Raw genomic sequence first — 11,644 nt, forward strand, 5'->3', positions numbered from 1 at the left:
ATCCCTGTGAATTTGGGGCTTGGGATCGGGGAGAAGAAAAGAGAATCCCCGAGTGAGAAGAATGACTATGACCAGAAGCCATATCTCTGATAACACAGTAGAAACCTCCTCTCCAACAGAGCTAATCAGAAAATCAACAAACTCCTTCTCGAAAGCTGAGTACAGCAAAGAGAAAGGAAGGAGAAGAAGGGATGGGAGGGTGGGAAACCAAAAGGAGAGGTAAGAAATGACTCCCCTGGGTTAAAACCCTGTTGTAGCACCAAAATACGGGGCTGAGATCTGAAAATGCAGATCTCAGGCTGAAAACGCAGCACCTCTATGGAAAACACAGCTCCTCAACAGAAAACGCAGCTCCTCAGTGGAAAACGCAGCTCCTCAATGGAAAACGCAGGTCCACAGCAGAAAACACAGCTCCTTTGAAGATGTAGATGCGGTGGATCTTTGCCTGCGGCAATAGATGTAGAAAACGCAAGTCCCTTTGCAACACTGGGCTCTGATACCATGAAAGAATGGCTGTAAAACAGAAAAACAGCAAATAGATCTTGCAAAGAAGCACATGTGCAAAAGAACTGAAGTAGAAAACTTGTTATCTGCTGAAGTAGAGCACGAGGGCTGCCCGTAGGTGCATACAACCAACAGCAATGGCTGAATAATGATGTGCTAATGATGCTAACCCAAGCCACCTATTTATAGGTTGGACAAGAGCTGGTCGGCCAGCATAAAAACAGTGGGCTGGCCAACTATGCAAAAAATACTAGAATAATGTCTAAAAAATAGACTGGTCGGCCAGCATAAAAACAGTGGGCTGGCCAACTATGCAAAAAATACTAGAATAATGTCTAAAAAATAGACAAAAATAGCAAAAAAATATCTAAAATAAGATTAATGCATGGCCTCATAAATCTGGCCAGATACAACATGAAATATGCACATATATGCCCAATCTGGAGATGATAATGCCAACACCAAAGGCCAGCCCCCATAAGCATGCTTTTTCGTTTTTAAGACACCCCAAAAAGCGGCCCCAGTAGTAGGTCAATAACAACACATGTGCCATTTCTCCCTCAATTTAGGGTCCCAAAATGCCAATGTTGCTTTTCCATTTTTAGAAACCCCAACAAGGCAATATTAACACATGTGCCTTTTTATCCCCAATTTAGGGTCCAAAAATGGCCCATTAGCACACGTGCTTTTTTATGAGCCCCTAAATATAGGGAAAAGCCATGTGTGCCCTCTTCTGCCCTTGCTTTTCACAAGCAGTTCAGTCACTCCTCTACTAACTGCCTTCTATGCACAAGTCTGCCCATACGGGACAGCCAGCCTCATGGGGGGCTCTCATGGCTTCGACTCCATGCCCATGGCATTCATGTACATGGCCCCTCACGAGGACCTGTACAGCCCCTCAGGCCACACATACACCCTGTACAGTCTGCTCACAGACCAGTCCATCTTTGGGACAGTATGCTAGGGTCTCTAAGCCAGAGCACATCTGTTTCTTGGACTCAAAAGCAGCCATAGATACCTGCAACTCGCAGAAAACAGCAACTGAACATGTCAAGAGCCTGCTTTTTCACAGAAACAGATGCAAAACAGTAGCATTTTCTCTACACGCTATGGCCAAGCCTTCCCCTTCCATCCACGGTGTCCCACACCACCCATGTAGATCTCCGAAGTTGTGGTAATCATCCCCTTATGTGCCAGAAACAGCCCAAGCCTCTTAAAACTCCTAACCTCCCTGTTTAGATGCCTAATCTCATCCCCCCAGTTACCCTAACCCTGAGTTGGTTGTGTTAACCCTGCTGGGGCCTCAGAATCTACAAGACACTCAAACCTTGTCCCTGGCCAAGCACTCAATAATGAATGGAATCTCATGAGGCCACACATGTGCACAACCCATTGATTCTTTCCTCTATCTTCCACTCGTGTGTGGCAAAAGGAGGCAGTTCTCATGTAAAAGCTAAAAAGGAAAATGAATAAGATTGACCCCCTTTTTATAATAATATATAAGACAAAAAGCTAGAAGGCCAAGTTATAATAAAACACTAATTATTATCTTGTCCTTGTCTTCCCAAAACAACCCATATAATCAAGCATTTTAGACCACAAATAAATAAACATGGTGGCCATGCATTTGTCTGTAAATCAATGGCCAACCGTGCATCATGGAAATGAAAAAAAAATACGGTGTCCATATGCCAGACAACAATCATTCAGACATTCACACTGGCTGCTTGGGCCACATGAAGAGCTCTTGTTAAACTGTCCATTGTCACAGATGTCAAACTCTACAAACATTGTATCTTGTCTCTTCAATACAAGCCTATCCTGCACTCAAAAGTCACAATCCTAGTAAGGATAAGCTTGTAGCTTGCACTCAATGGAGATACGAGCCTGCAACTTGTTCCCACTACCACAACAGGCATGTATCATATTCCCTCTACGGAAATAAGCCTCTATAGTACAGTGTACCCATTTGAGCACAAACCTCAAAAATTGTGGGGAGCCATGTCACCTGCTCTTGAAAGTTAGTTCAGCTATCAACTGGTCACAGAAAGGGCATTTCTCAACGGCTGAAACAAACCATGAAAAGTTCCACACCTATCACTTTTTCATTTCATAAAAAGAAAAAACCCCATGGTATCACTTTGGACATCATCGACTCCACCCCAAACGCTTGCCGAGATCATCTCCACCATAGCTCGACTTCAAAAGTTCAAACACACAACACACAAAGGCCACAAATTACAACTCACAAGGTATGTAAGCTTGTGCTTTCTTCATGTATGTATCTAATGAGCAAGCTTCTGATCCATCCCTTAGGTGAATGTTGTCGAATGAAACATACACTACATGGTTGCACATCTTCTCAGACTTCACTCTTATCACACACCTTAGTGCGCAAGCTTGTGCTTTCTTCATGTATGTATCTAATGAGCAAGCTTCTGATCCATCCATGTGGTGAATGTTGTCAAATGAAACATACACTACATGGTTGCACATCTTCTCAAACTTCACTCTTATCACACACTTTAGTGAGCAAGCATCTTCTGCTACTCTACAAACCTCCCCCTTAAGTGGTACATACAATGGACTGGAAACAAGCAATGCAACAAATGTTATCAATTATCACTATTTACCACATATACCTTCCTCTAGTATAACAATACATAACACTTTTTCCTTGATTTTAAAACAAAACAAATACAGGTTCCATACATCAAGGTACAGCTACTTATATTACATACCCAAAGCTTTGAATGCGCACACAAAGGTGCCGAGGGGAGCGAAGAGATTGTGCCTTCGTCATGAAAGAAAGAAAATCTTCCACCTGTATTTTGCCTTGATGCTTGTTCATGTAATCTGAGAGATAATTAAGAACATCCTCTGTAGTTATTTTGCAAACTTCGGAACCACCAGGAGGAGAAAAATATTGACCCACCAGAGGATGGACTGAGATAGGACCAAGCTCCAGGTCATCAAAATCTTTCACACCCTCATTTTGAGAAATCTCCAGACTGAGATCATGCAATGTTGTAATTCTTTTCACTGCAACATGGCAGTGAATGTATGTATTTACCTGAGTCAATCCCATCCCACACGAAGGTTTGCCATTTAAACTCAACTATCTTGAAAAATCAAGCCATGAACCACCTGAGAAATATAGGACAAACCAAATGTATTAGGAGTTCCCAAAAAACTGAAATGTGTACCTTTGCTTCAAGAAGGAAGAGTTTTCGAAGAGAGGGGACATTGTGGAGGTGAAGACCCAACGACTCAAGAGATTCTGCCTTCAGGACCAAGAGCACCGACTGTACGACCTTCCACAATGTCACCCCTTGCTTTTCGTTCAAGAGTTTTTCATATGATAGTTTTGCTGCTCTCTCTGCTTTTGCTCTCATGTTGTCCATATCCATGGGGGGTAGTTCAGTAGAGATGGATGCAACTTCAGCATACAATCCAGATGGCAATCTCCTGGTGTCCTCATCTCTAATCAAGGCTGTTTCTCTGTCCATGCATGGCACGTTGCTTGACCCTGCCTTCTTACCCCTCCAATTAAGTCTATCGTCATCATCCTCTTCTTCATCTGCCTCCTTTCTTCTGGCTCGGTCTTCTGAATGTCGATAGTTGTGAATTCTAGCCGAATTCATGTCATCAAAGCCATGAGGAGGGCATCTGAGTCCTTGGAGTGATCTTACCTGCGGTTGAACGTCATTGTCGTACCGCCCCGTTTCGAGCCTAGAAAGAGGTGACCAGTTGTTTGCAGAACCCCATGGAGAGTAGCCTTGCGCGTAAAAACTCGAAGGATACCCGCTGAAAGAATTACCCCAGCCCCCTCCTCTTCCTCCATAGTAGTAGTAGTTGCTCTGCGAGCTGTTGTTTGCCTCAGAAAATGCCCCACTACTGTAGCAATCAGCATCCTGCTGCCCTTCACTATTAAACCCGCGCTTATTGATCATGGCGATTCGTTTGAGCCGGTGCTGGTACTCCCTAGCTTTTGAAGACGCCGCGAGAGAGAAGCGTACGGGGTCAAAGAAGAAGTTTGGCCTGCCCTTAGGTAATGCGTCGCGAGCCCAGGCACACGTCACCGACTAGGAGACGCTCATCTTTGCCCCATTCCTGCCTTACCAAACCATAGACTCAGAGTTGCCCACTAAACCATACTATTCTCCACTAAGCCTTTAATGGTGCAGAAGTGGGGTATGAAAAGAGGCGGCCTAGGTTTACGTTTTCTATAAACTCGGGTATGGTGAGCTTACTGGAAAAAGCGGGATGACATCGGAAAGTGAGGCTGGCCCCACCGTGCTAATGGCGGTGGGTCACAGCACGCGTGCGTAATTTGAAATAGAATCTATATTCATGGGCACTAATTTGAAAGCTCATGCCAGGGTGGGAGAATTAATGTCTCTCTTCTTAGAGGTTGTAGATGTTGCCAACCCCAAACCAAAAACGCATTTTTGCTTGCGTATAGGTGCCCCAAACGTAAACCCGGGCACCTCGGGTATCCCCACCTCGGTCAAGGGCTAACGACTGCACAAGGATTCGCGCATCCTAGCAGGGTCACTTGGCAAGTTCGTATGACAAGGGGGAGAGAGAAAGAAGGGCAGATGCTCACCTATGTGTAAGCATACCAATCAATCAAGCGGGTGGATAAGCTTGCTCATGAGCAACCAAGACAAGGCATAAAATGTAACAGGCTACTATGACTGGGATTTGAATGAGATTCCAGGAGAAGAATCCATAGAAGATAATTTGTTATTGGGAAGTATTTGGGATTCAATAGATGTTGATTTTCGTCTCCTTAATCAACGCCCAACAGTTGATAATAGGTTTTTCTCTTTACACAACTCCTTTAGTGAGTCTAGTGAGGACAAAGATGCCTCTAGTGACAACATGGAGATGGAGGATCTTTTTAATGGCAATGGATTTTTGTTGGAATTGTAGTCCATTTAGGAAATTGACCCATTCGCCTTTATGTCTCCAAGGTTCTTTTCATTTAACAGGGCAACCTACACCTTGATGATAGCATGCATTGAGGACGGGTTCTGGGTGACTTTGGACATGCTCAAAAACCATGACACACAGGGCCTCTTGGATTTGAAGAGGAGGGCAAGAATGAAAGATTATCTATGCATTATAATTAGTGAAGGTGATCTGAGGTATCTTGCATTAAGGGATAGTTTGAGGATTGCATGCGTAGAAGACTGAAGGGAATTATCATGGCATGTCACTCGAGTGCACATCTTGGACTTAAAGAAACGATTATCAAGATCAAGTAAACATGGTGCACTAATGTGAAGAAACATAGCATCCCTCTGCCATATGTCACAAAGTTTGATCGATGCATGTGGGTGTGTAGCCTTCCTTAGATTTACAGAAGAGGCATTGCCCGTTAGAGCTGTTACCCTGCTCTGCAACAAGACCATTGCCCTGGTTTCCATCTTAGCGAAGTCGAGAGTGACAAGAGTGTAAATGCTATTGAGTAATATTTCGTGAACATGGCTAATGTTGATGGGGAGTTGGAGAATATAATTATCCAGCACAAGGTCAGGCTTGTTACACAAAGATCAAGCAAGTGTTCCTTGATGTCCGGATCAAAGATGGTTGTGGAATATATATGCCATCATGGAGGTGGGGTGGGGAGAAAGGGAGGTGACCATCAAAGATTGCCCACATAAAAGAAGTGTGGATGCCCTTTTAAGGTTGTGGTCCACTATCCAACACTTGGCATGGAGGATGCTACCATCATAGTGCAGGGAGGCCATGAGGGACATGTGCCAAGATCATGCAATGACTTGTACCACTTGCCGGTGCACTCGCAAGTTATCAAGTGTTGCATGGAGAACTTGTTTGATATGGGGACATGCCGTCGTGTCCCACAGATGAGTGTGTCAAAGGAGGCATTTCACATTGAGAGGTCATCCCCAATAGATCGAGTGGCATATAGATTCTTCATGATTCTAAAAGCTGGGCATCTACAGGTAAACTCGGGCATAGAATACTTATGGTGGGGGATGTGCCCTCTATTGTTGTAGCCCCCGCCGTTTATTTTCTCTTTCCACAATCACCATTTAATTTTTTAAACTTCTTCACTTGTAGCCTAAGCAGAATCCAACATCAAATCCAAACATACAGGTAAACCCGCAATCGTATGAAAAAATAGGTAAACCCAGGCATATATAGGTAAACCCGAGCATCGAATATTTACCCTGGGGGGTGTGCCCCCTGTCGTTTGTTTTCTCTTTCCACCACCATCGTCTAATTTTTAAATTTCTCCACTTGAAGCCCAAGCAAAGCCCAACATCAATAGTCATATTTACCATGGTAATGGTTGTTGCTACGGATGGTGCAAGGGTGGGTGACCTAATGAAGTCCACGTCTCCTAAGATAACACATTGTAGCTAGCCCCAGTGTCAACCAAAGTGGGCCATGTAACTAGGTGGCCTTTTTGGGAGAACTCTAACTCAAGGCGATTTGGTTCCACCATCGTTGGTTTACATCGACAAGCATGAACATGGATGTGATTTCAACACCGTCGAATCATGCAAGCCTTGTCGATAAGCTTCTGTGGAAGAGTGTCCATGGTTGTTGCAAGAACATGAAACCACGAGTCCTCAAAGTAGATAGGCTCTAGGAGGGGCTCATATTCTTGGTTCTCATTTCACCATCTAATATCTTGTTAACAAGCTCGATTGGACCTCCATGTACATGGAGGATCTACAATTGAGAGCACAAAACAAGGTGTTGTACTGCCAACCATACAACCCGTAAGGTTCGGATGAGAGGGATAGATCCTTCATGCTTGTTATCCAAGATGATTAGATGTTGAACATGTCCCTGCGCTTCTCAAGGAACAATTCTTGGGCCATAGACTCCACATTCAAGACAAATGTGTTTGGGATGCCTTTATATGTCACAGCTCTACCAAATCAACATGGGATTGGCATGCCTATATGGTTCATGCTTTGCACCCATGATGTAGGTACAAGCCAAGAGAGCGTTGCCTTACAGACCGCACTAATGGTGGTGTTTAAGAGAATGAATGAAGTTCGCCTTGCAACACTGGTCATTCACAAGTGTCGCATAGAGTTACTAGCAATCATGCATGTTGTCAAGAATGATCCTCATTGTTGGGCCGCAAATGGGAATGGAATTAGTTTTTAGATTGCATGCAAGGTGCTTGTTTGCTAGTTTCACACCAAAAAGGCATGGGTGGTCTAGCTAGGTTTATCTGAGTACCCAAGTTTACTATAGTTGATTATGGGACGATACAACATTTATGGTGACAAGTCACAAACAACTAGGCTAGCAGGTGGAGAGTGTATACTTTGGAGGTATGAAGGTGACTCATCGACTCTTCAGATCATTGATGAGTCAACAATGCTCTTTAAGATCTTAAGTACCTAAAGTTCACACCTTTGGTACCATGTGAGCATCCAATTGGCATACTTTGAGATTACCCAGATTGGTCAACAATGCTCTTTAAGATCTTAAGTACCTAAAGTTCACACCTTTGGTACCATGTGAGCATCCAATTGGCATACTTTGAGATTACCCAGATTGGTCAAGCGACTGCAAAGCATCTCTATGAAGTACAACTCATCTTGAAAAATTGTTTACAACACCTTCATGTCATTCTCCCCATCATTGACATGGCACATTGGGGGTGAAGTGTGAGCCAACACGTGACATGGACCCTACATGTGATTTGGATGGGCCCTCCACTTTTAAGTTATTGCATCATAGCATTGAAGAATTAAAAGATCTCCTGGACAAGATTGTGCAAAGGATACCTTCATATGATGAATCACAAATACAAGTATTGATGAATCAAATACAGATCTCTCATGATGGACTTTACAGTACAAGGGCCTCGAAGGAGATCAAGTTACCAATGAAAGGCGGCATTTGGCAAGTACAATCCCGTGTAACAGCCACACGACTTGATCATGGCAAGCCCATGACCAAAGGAGAGGTGATTGAAAAGACAAGTGTAGCACCCATTCAACCTACCTGCCAGATAGGTGTGTTGAGAAGGAAGCATTAAAGGGGACAGAATTGGGTGCGCTTTGAAAAATGGCCGCGAGTGTATTATCATTATTGTTGTACAAAGACTTTCCTGGTGGATCCACCATTGTGTATCGACTCATGCCAAACTTGTCATGCATTGTTGCCTTTGACATAGAGACCTGCTCCACAAGATGCACTAGGGGCATCGATGGGTCGGTACGTGACAGTATATGATGACTCATATGCCTATGTGGCAAACATGTCATCTAATGAGGATGATGAGCGATGCTTTATGTTAACTCTAGCCAATGGTCAAATGATGTTTGATGTTTATGCATCAAAGCTCAGGATGATTAATGTAATTTTTGATAGTTTGTATTTGCTATTATCAAAAGATTACTTATGTTTTCTCGTATATAATTTGCTATTGTGGGGTTGAGCACATATTTTGTAAATGCAACAACATTTTTGCTATTCTCCCAAGGTTACTTGTGCCTAGTCCTATCTAATGAACAAAGGATTACTTACTTTGTTATTACGAGTCATATATGTATGCATGAGACATGAAGTGATAGTGTAACAATCGTTGACATGTTATCACAAAGGTAAATATATTATTAAAAAATATTTATGCATGCTCATCTCACAAAGGTAAGTATATAAGCATTACATGAATTGAAAACATCATATTATCTTACATTTTTAATTAAAAGTATGTAGCTTTTACAATCACTTGATTTAAAATGTACATTCGTTAAAAAGAAAATTAGATAAGGTAGAACAAATTAGTATTAAGAAAACTAAAATATTGTAACATAATATTTGACAATGACTGAGCTTTGATTACTGTTATGGCTCACCCAAACCCCCTTGAAACACATCAAAACAAGAGATTATGTGGTGAACCGCAACTATCGTGAGGATCTTTCCAAATGGCCGAGCTCGTAGCCCTTGAGGTCTCCAAGCTCCACAACTTCTTGAGAAGAAATTCCACCATGCCTCCCGCGGAGCGTTGTCACACCGCCGCGTTGCACTACATGTACTCGTCATCCCTACTCTCACCTCACTTTACTCACACACACTCACTAGCATGGATTAGAGAGAGATTAGCAAGAGTAAGAATCTATCCCACAATGGGAGAGTTCTTTGTATTATGAGAGATATTCACTTATATACCTGGCCATAAGTGTTCACGCTCACTTAAACCATGGTTGGTCGGGCACTTTAGGCTCATAAGAGACCCAATACTATTACAATAACTACTCTCATAATATATCCATGAAGTACATCACTTGGGACTCCATCTTAACTTGCTACCACATGCTCTTGAAGTGGGAATCACCACCATAAGTATTTCATTAGACCATTATTTACGGGTGCCCATCCAAGTTGTAGATATGGACACCATTGCTTCATATCTTGAATGTACGACCTGTTTACTGTATCTACCTTCAGTCCTTAATATAAGATAATGGTAGTAGCTCTTGTTAACCCTAGGAATGAGTTAACAATTACTTATATATAGTTTTACATCCCTTTTGCATACTATTAACAATAAGTACATTCATAAATCAGTACATTACTATGAAGATGTTGGAATGTGTATATTTGATTTTTAACTCATGATTTTGTTGGATTGCTTATAAGTGGATGAGCTTAGATTCTCCAATTTTAAAGCTGTTATCACATGCTTAAGTACTAATATACTTTTCTCATAATATAAATTTCATATAATTACAATCAAGTCACATAACACATCATGTGCCAAATGTAAATAGCCTAGGTGCAAAAAATTTAAGTCAAAGTACGATGTGAACACACAGCTAAAGTACGCGTTCACATCTACAATACTTCATGTGAAATTGTAAACCCAGGCAACCGGTTTCTAGAGCTTAATAGGCAAGGCTCATTGCTCTAGCGTTTTCAAACACCAAACCCAGATATTTACATGTAGTCTCACCGCATCATCATTTGTAAACCAATCATGAGCCAGCTACAAAGCAAGGCAAGGGCAAGTGAAGATTTAGGGACATAGAAGCCACCATAAAAGGATTTGTAATACGAATGCTTACCCAATCCCTAGGCATATTATGAGCGAAGACGTCCTCCACCAAGTTCATTGCCATCATGGTGTAGAAGCCACAGTCAATGGCATTGGGTTGTTGGGGCCCCTCAATGGTCATACACTCGAAGCCTGCCCATCGTCGACAAGGACACCAAGAAAGCTGCAATGGCTCCAAATACATCTTGGCCAGGTTTTCCATCACCCTGTACCATAACAAAACTAGGCATGTGTTATGGCTCACTCAGCTCCCCGTCTAAACACATCAAACAGAGGCATACCTAGCAAGCAACAACCGTCATAGGGATCTTTGTGTTGGCCAAGCTCGTAACCCTTGAGGTCTCCAAGCTCCACAACTCCTTGAGAAGTAATTCCACCATGCCTCCTTGCGAGCATTGTCACACTACCACGTTACACTGAGTGTACTTGTCTCTCCTCTCACCTCACTTCACTCACACACACTCACTAGCATGGATTAGAGAGAGATTAGCAAGAGCAAGACTCTATTGCACAATGGGAGAGTGCCCGGCTCGCGGGATCTATTATAGGCAAGCCTTCTCGGCGTGCCTGGAAAGATTGCTGACATTCATCCCTTGGGATGGGGCTACTATGAGGTTGCGTTCGATTTGCCTGGAGGTTCGAACAGAGTCATGTAGTTGAGCCCCGTCACATTGTGTATGTCCTAGGCCTTCTTTGTGAGGTGGACGGCTTCAACCTACCGATCCTTTGGTTGGCGTCTCAGGCTTTCTTGTGAGACAGAGTTCTTTGTATTATGAGATATTTTCACTTATATACATGGCTATAAGTGTTCACACTCACTTAAACTGTGGGGTCGGCTGAGCACTTTAGGCTCATAAGAGGCCTAATGCTATTACAATGACTACTCTCATAATATGTCCATGAAGTACATCACTTGGGATTTCATCCTAACTTGCTACCACATGCTCTTGAAGTAAAAATCACCATAAGTCTTCCGTCGGACCATTACGGGCACCTATCTAAGCTGTGGATTTGGACACCATTGCTTCATATCTTGAATGTGTGACCTTTTGGTGTATCTACCTTGACTCCTTG

General features: G+C 42.8%; 1 protein-coding gene across 3 annotated transcripts in view; it reads right to left on the bottom strand.

Annotated features, from left to right (window-relative positions):
* The window catches only part of LOC147633643 (protein NO VEIN-like), a 105,487-nt gene extending 100,804 nt beyond the window's left edge, over positions 1–4,683 (bottom strand). For all 3 annotated transcript variants that reach the window (XM_086806796.1, XM_086806795.1, XM_086806793.1), the window contains exons 1-2: positions 3,711–4,683; positions 3,246–3,577 (exon numbers count right to left, since the gene is read on the bottom strand). In XM_086806796.1, the coding sequence (XP_086662922.1) occupies positions 3,246–3,577; positions 3,711–4,457 (1,079 nt within the window). In that variant the 5' untranslated portion in view covers positions 4,458–4,683. The remainder of the gene's footprint in view (positions 1–3,245; positions 3,578–3,710) is intronic.
* Between the last annotated feature and the right edge of the window lie 6,961 nt (positions 4,684–11,644).

The sequence above is a fragment of the Cibotium barometz genome, chromosome 12, assembly GCF_041138505.1.
Source record: "Cibotium barometz isolate CiBa-2024 chromosome 12, ASM4113850v1, whole genome shotgun sequence".
Lineage (NCBI taxonomy): Eukaryota > Viridiplantae > Streptophyta > Polypodiopsida > Cyatheales > Cibotiaceae > Cibotium > Cibotium barometz.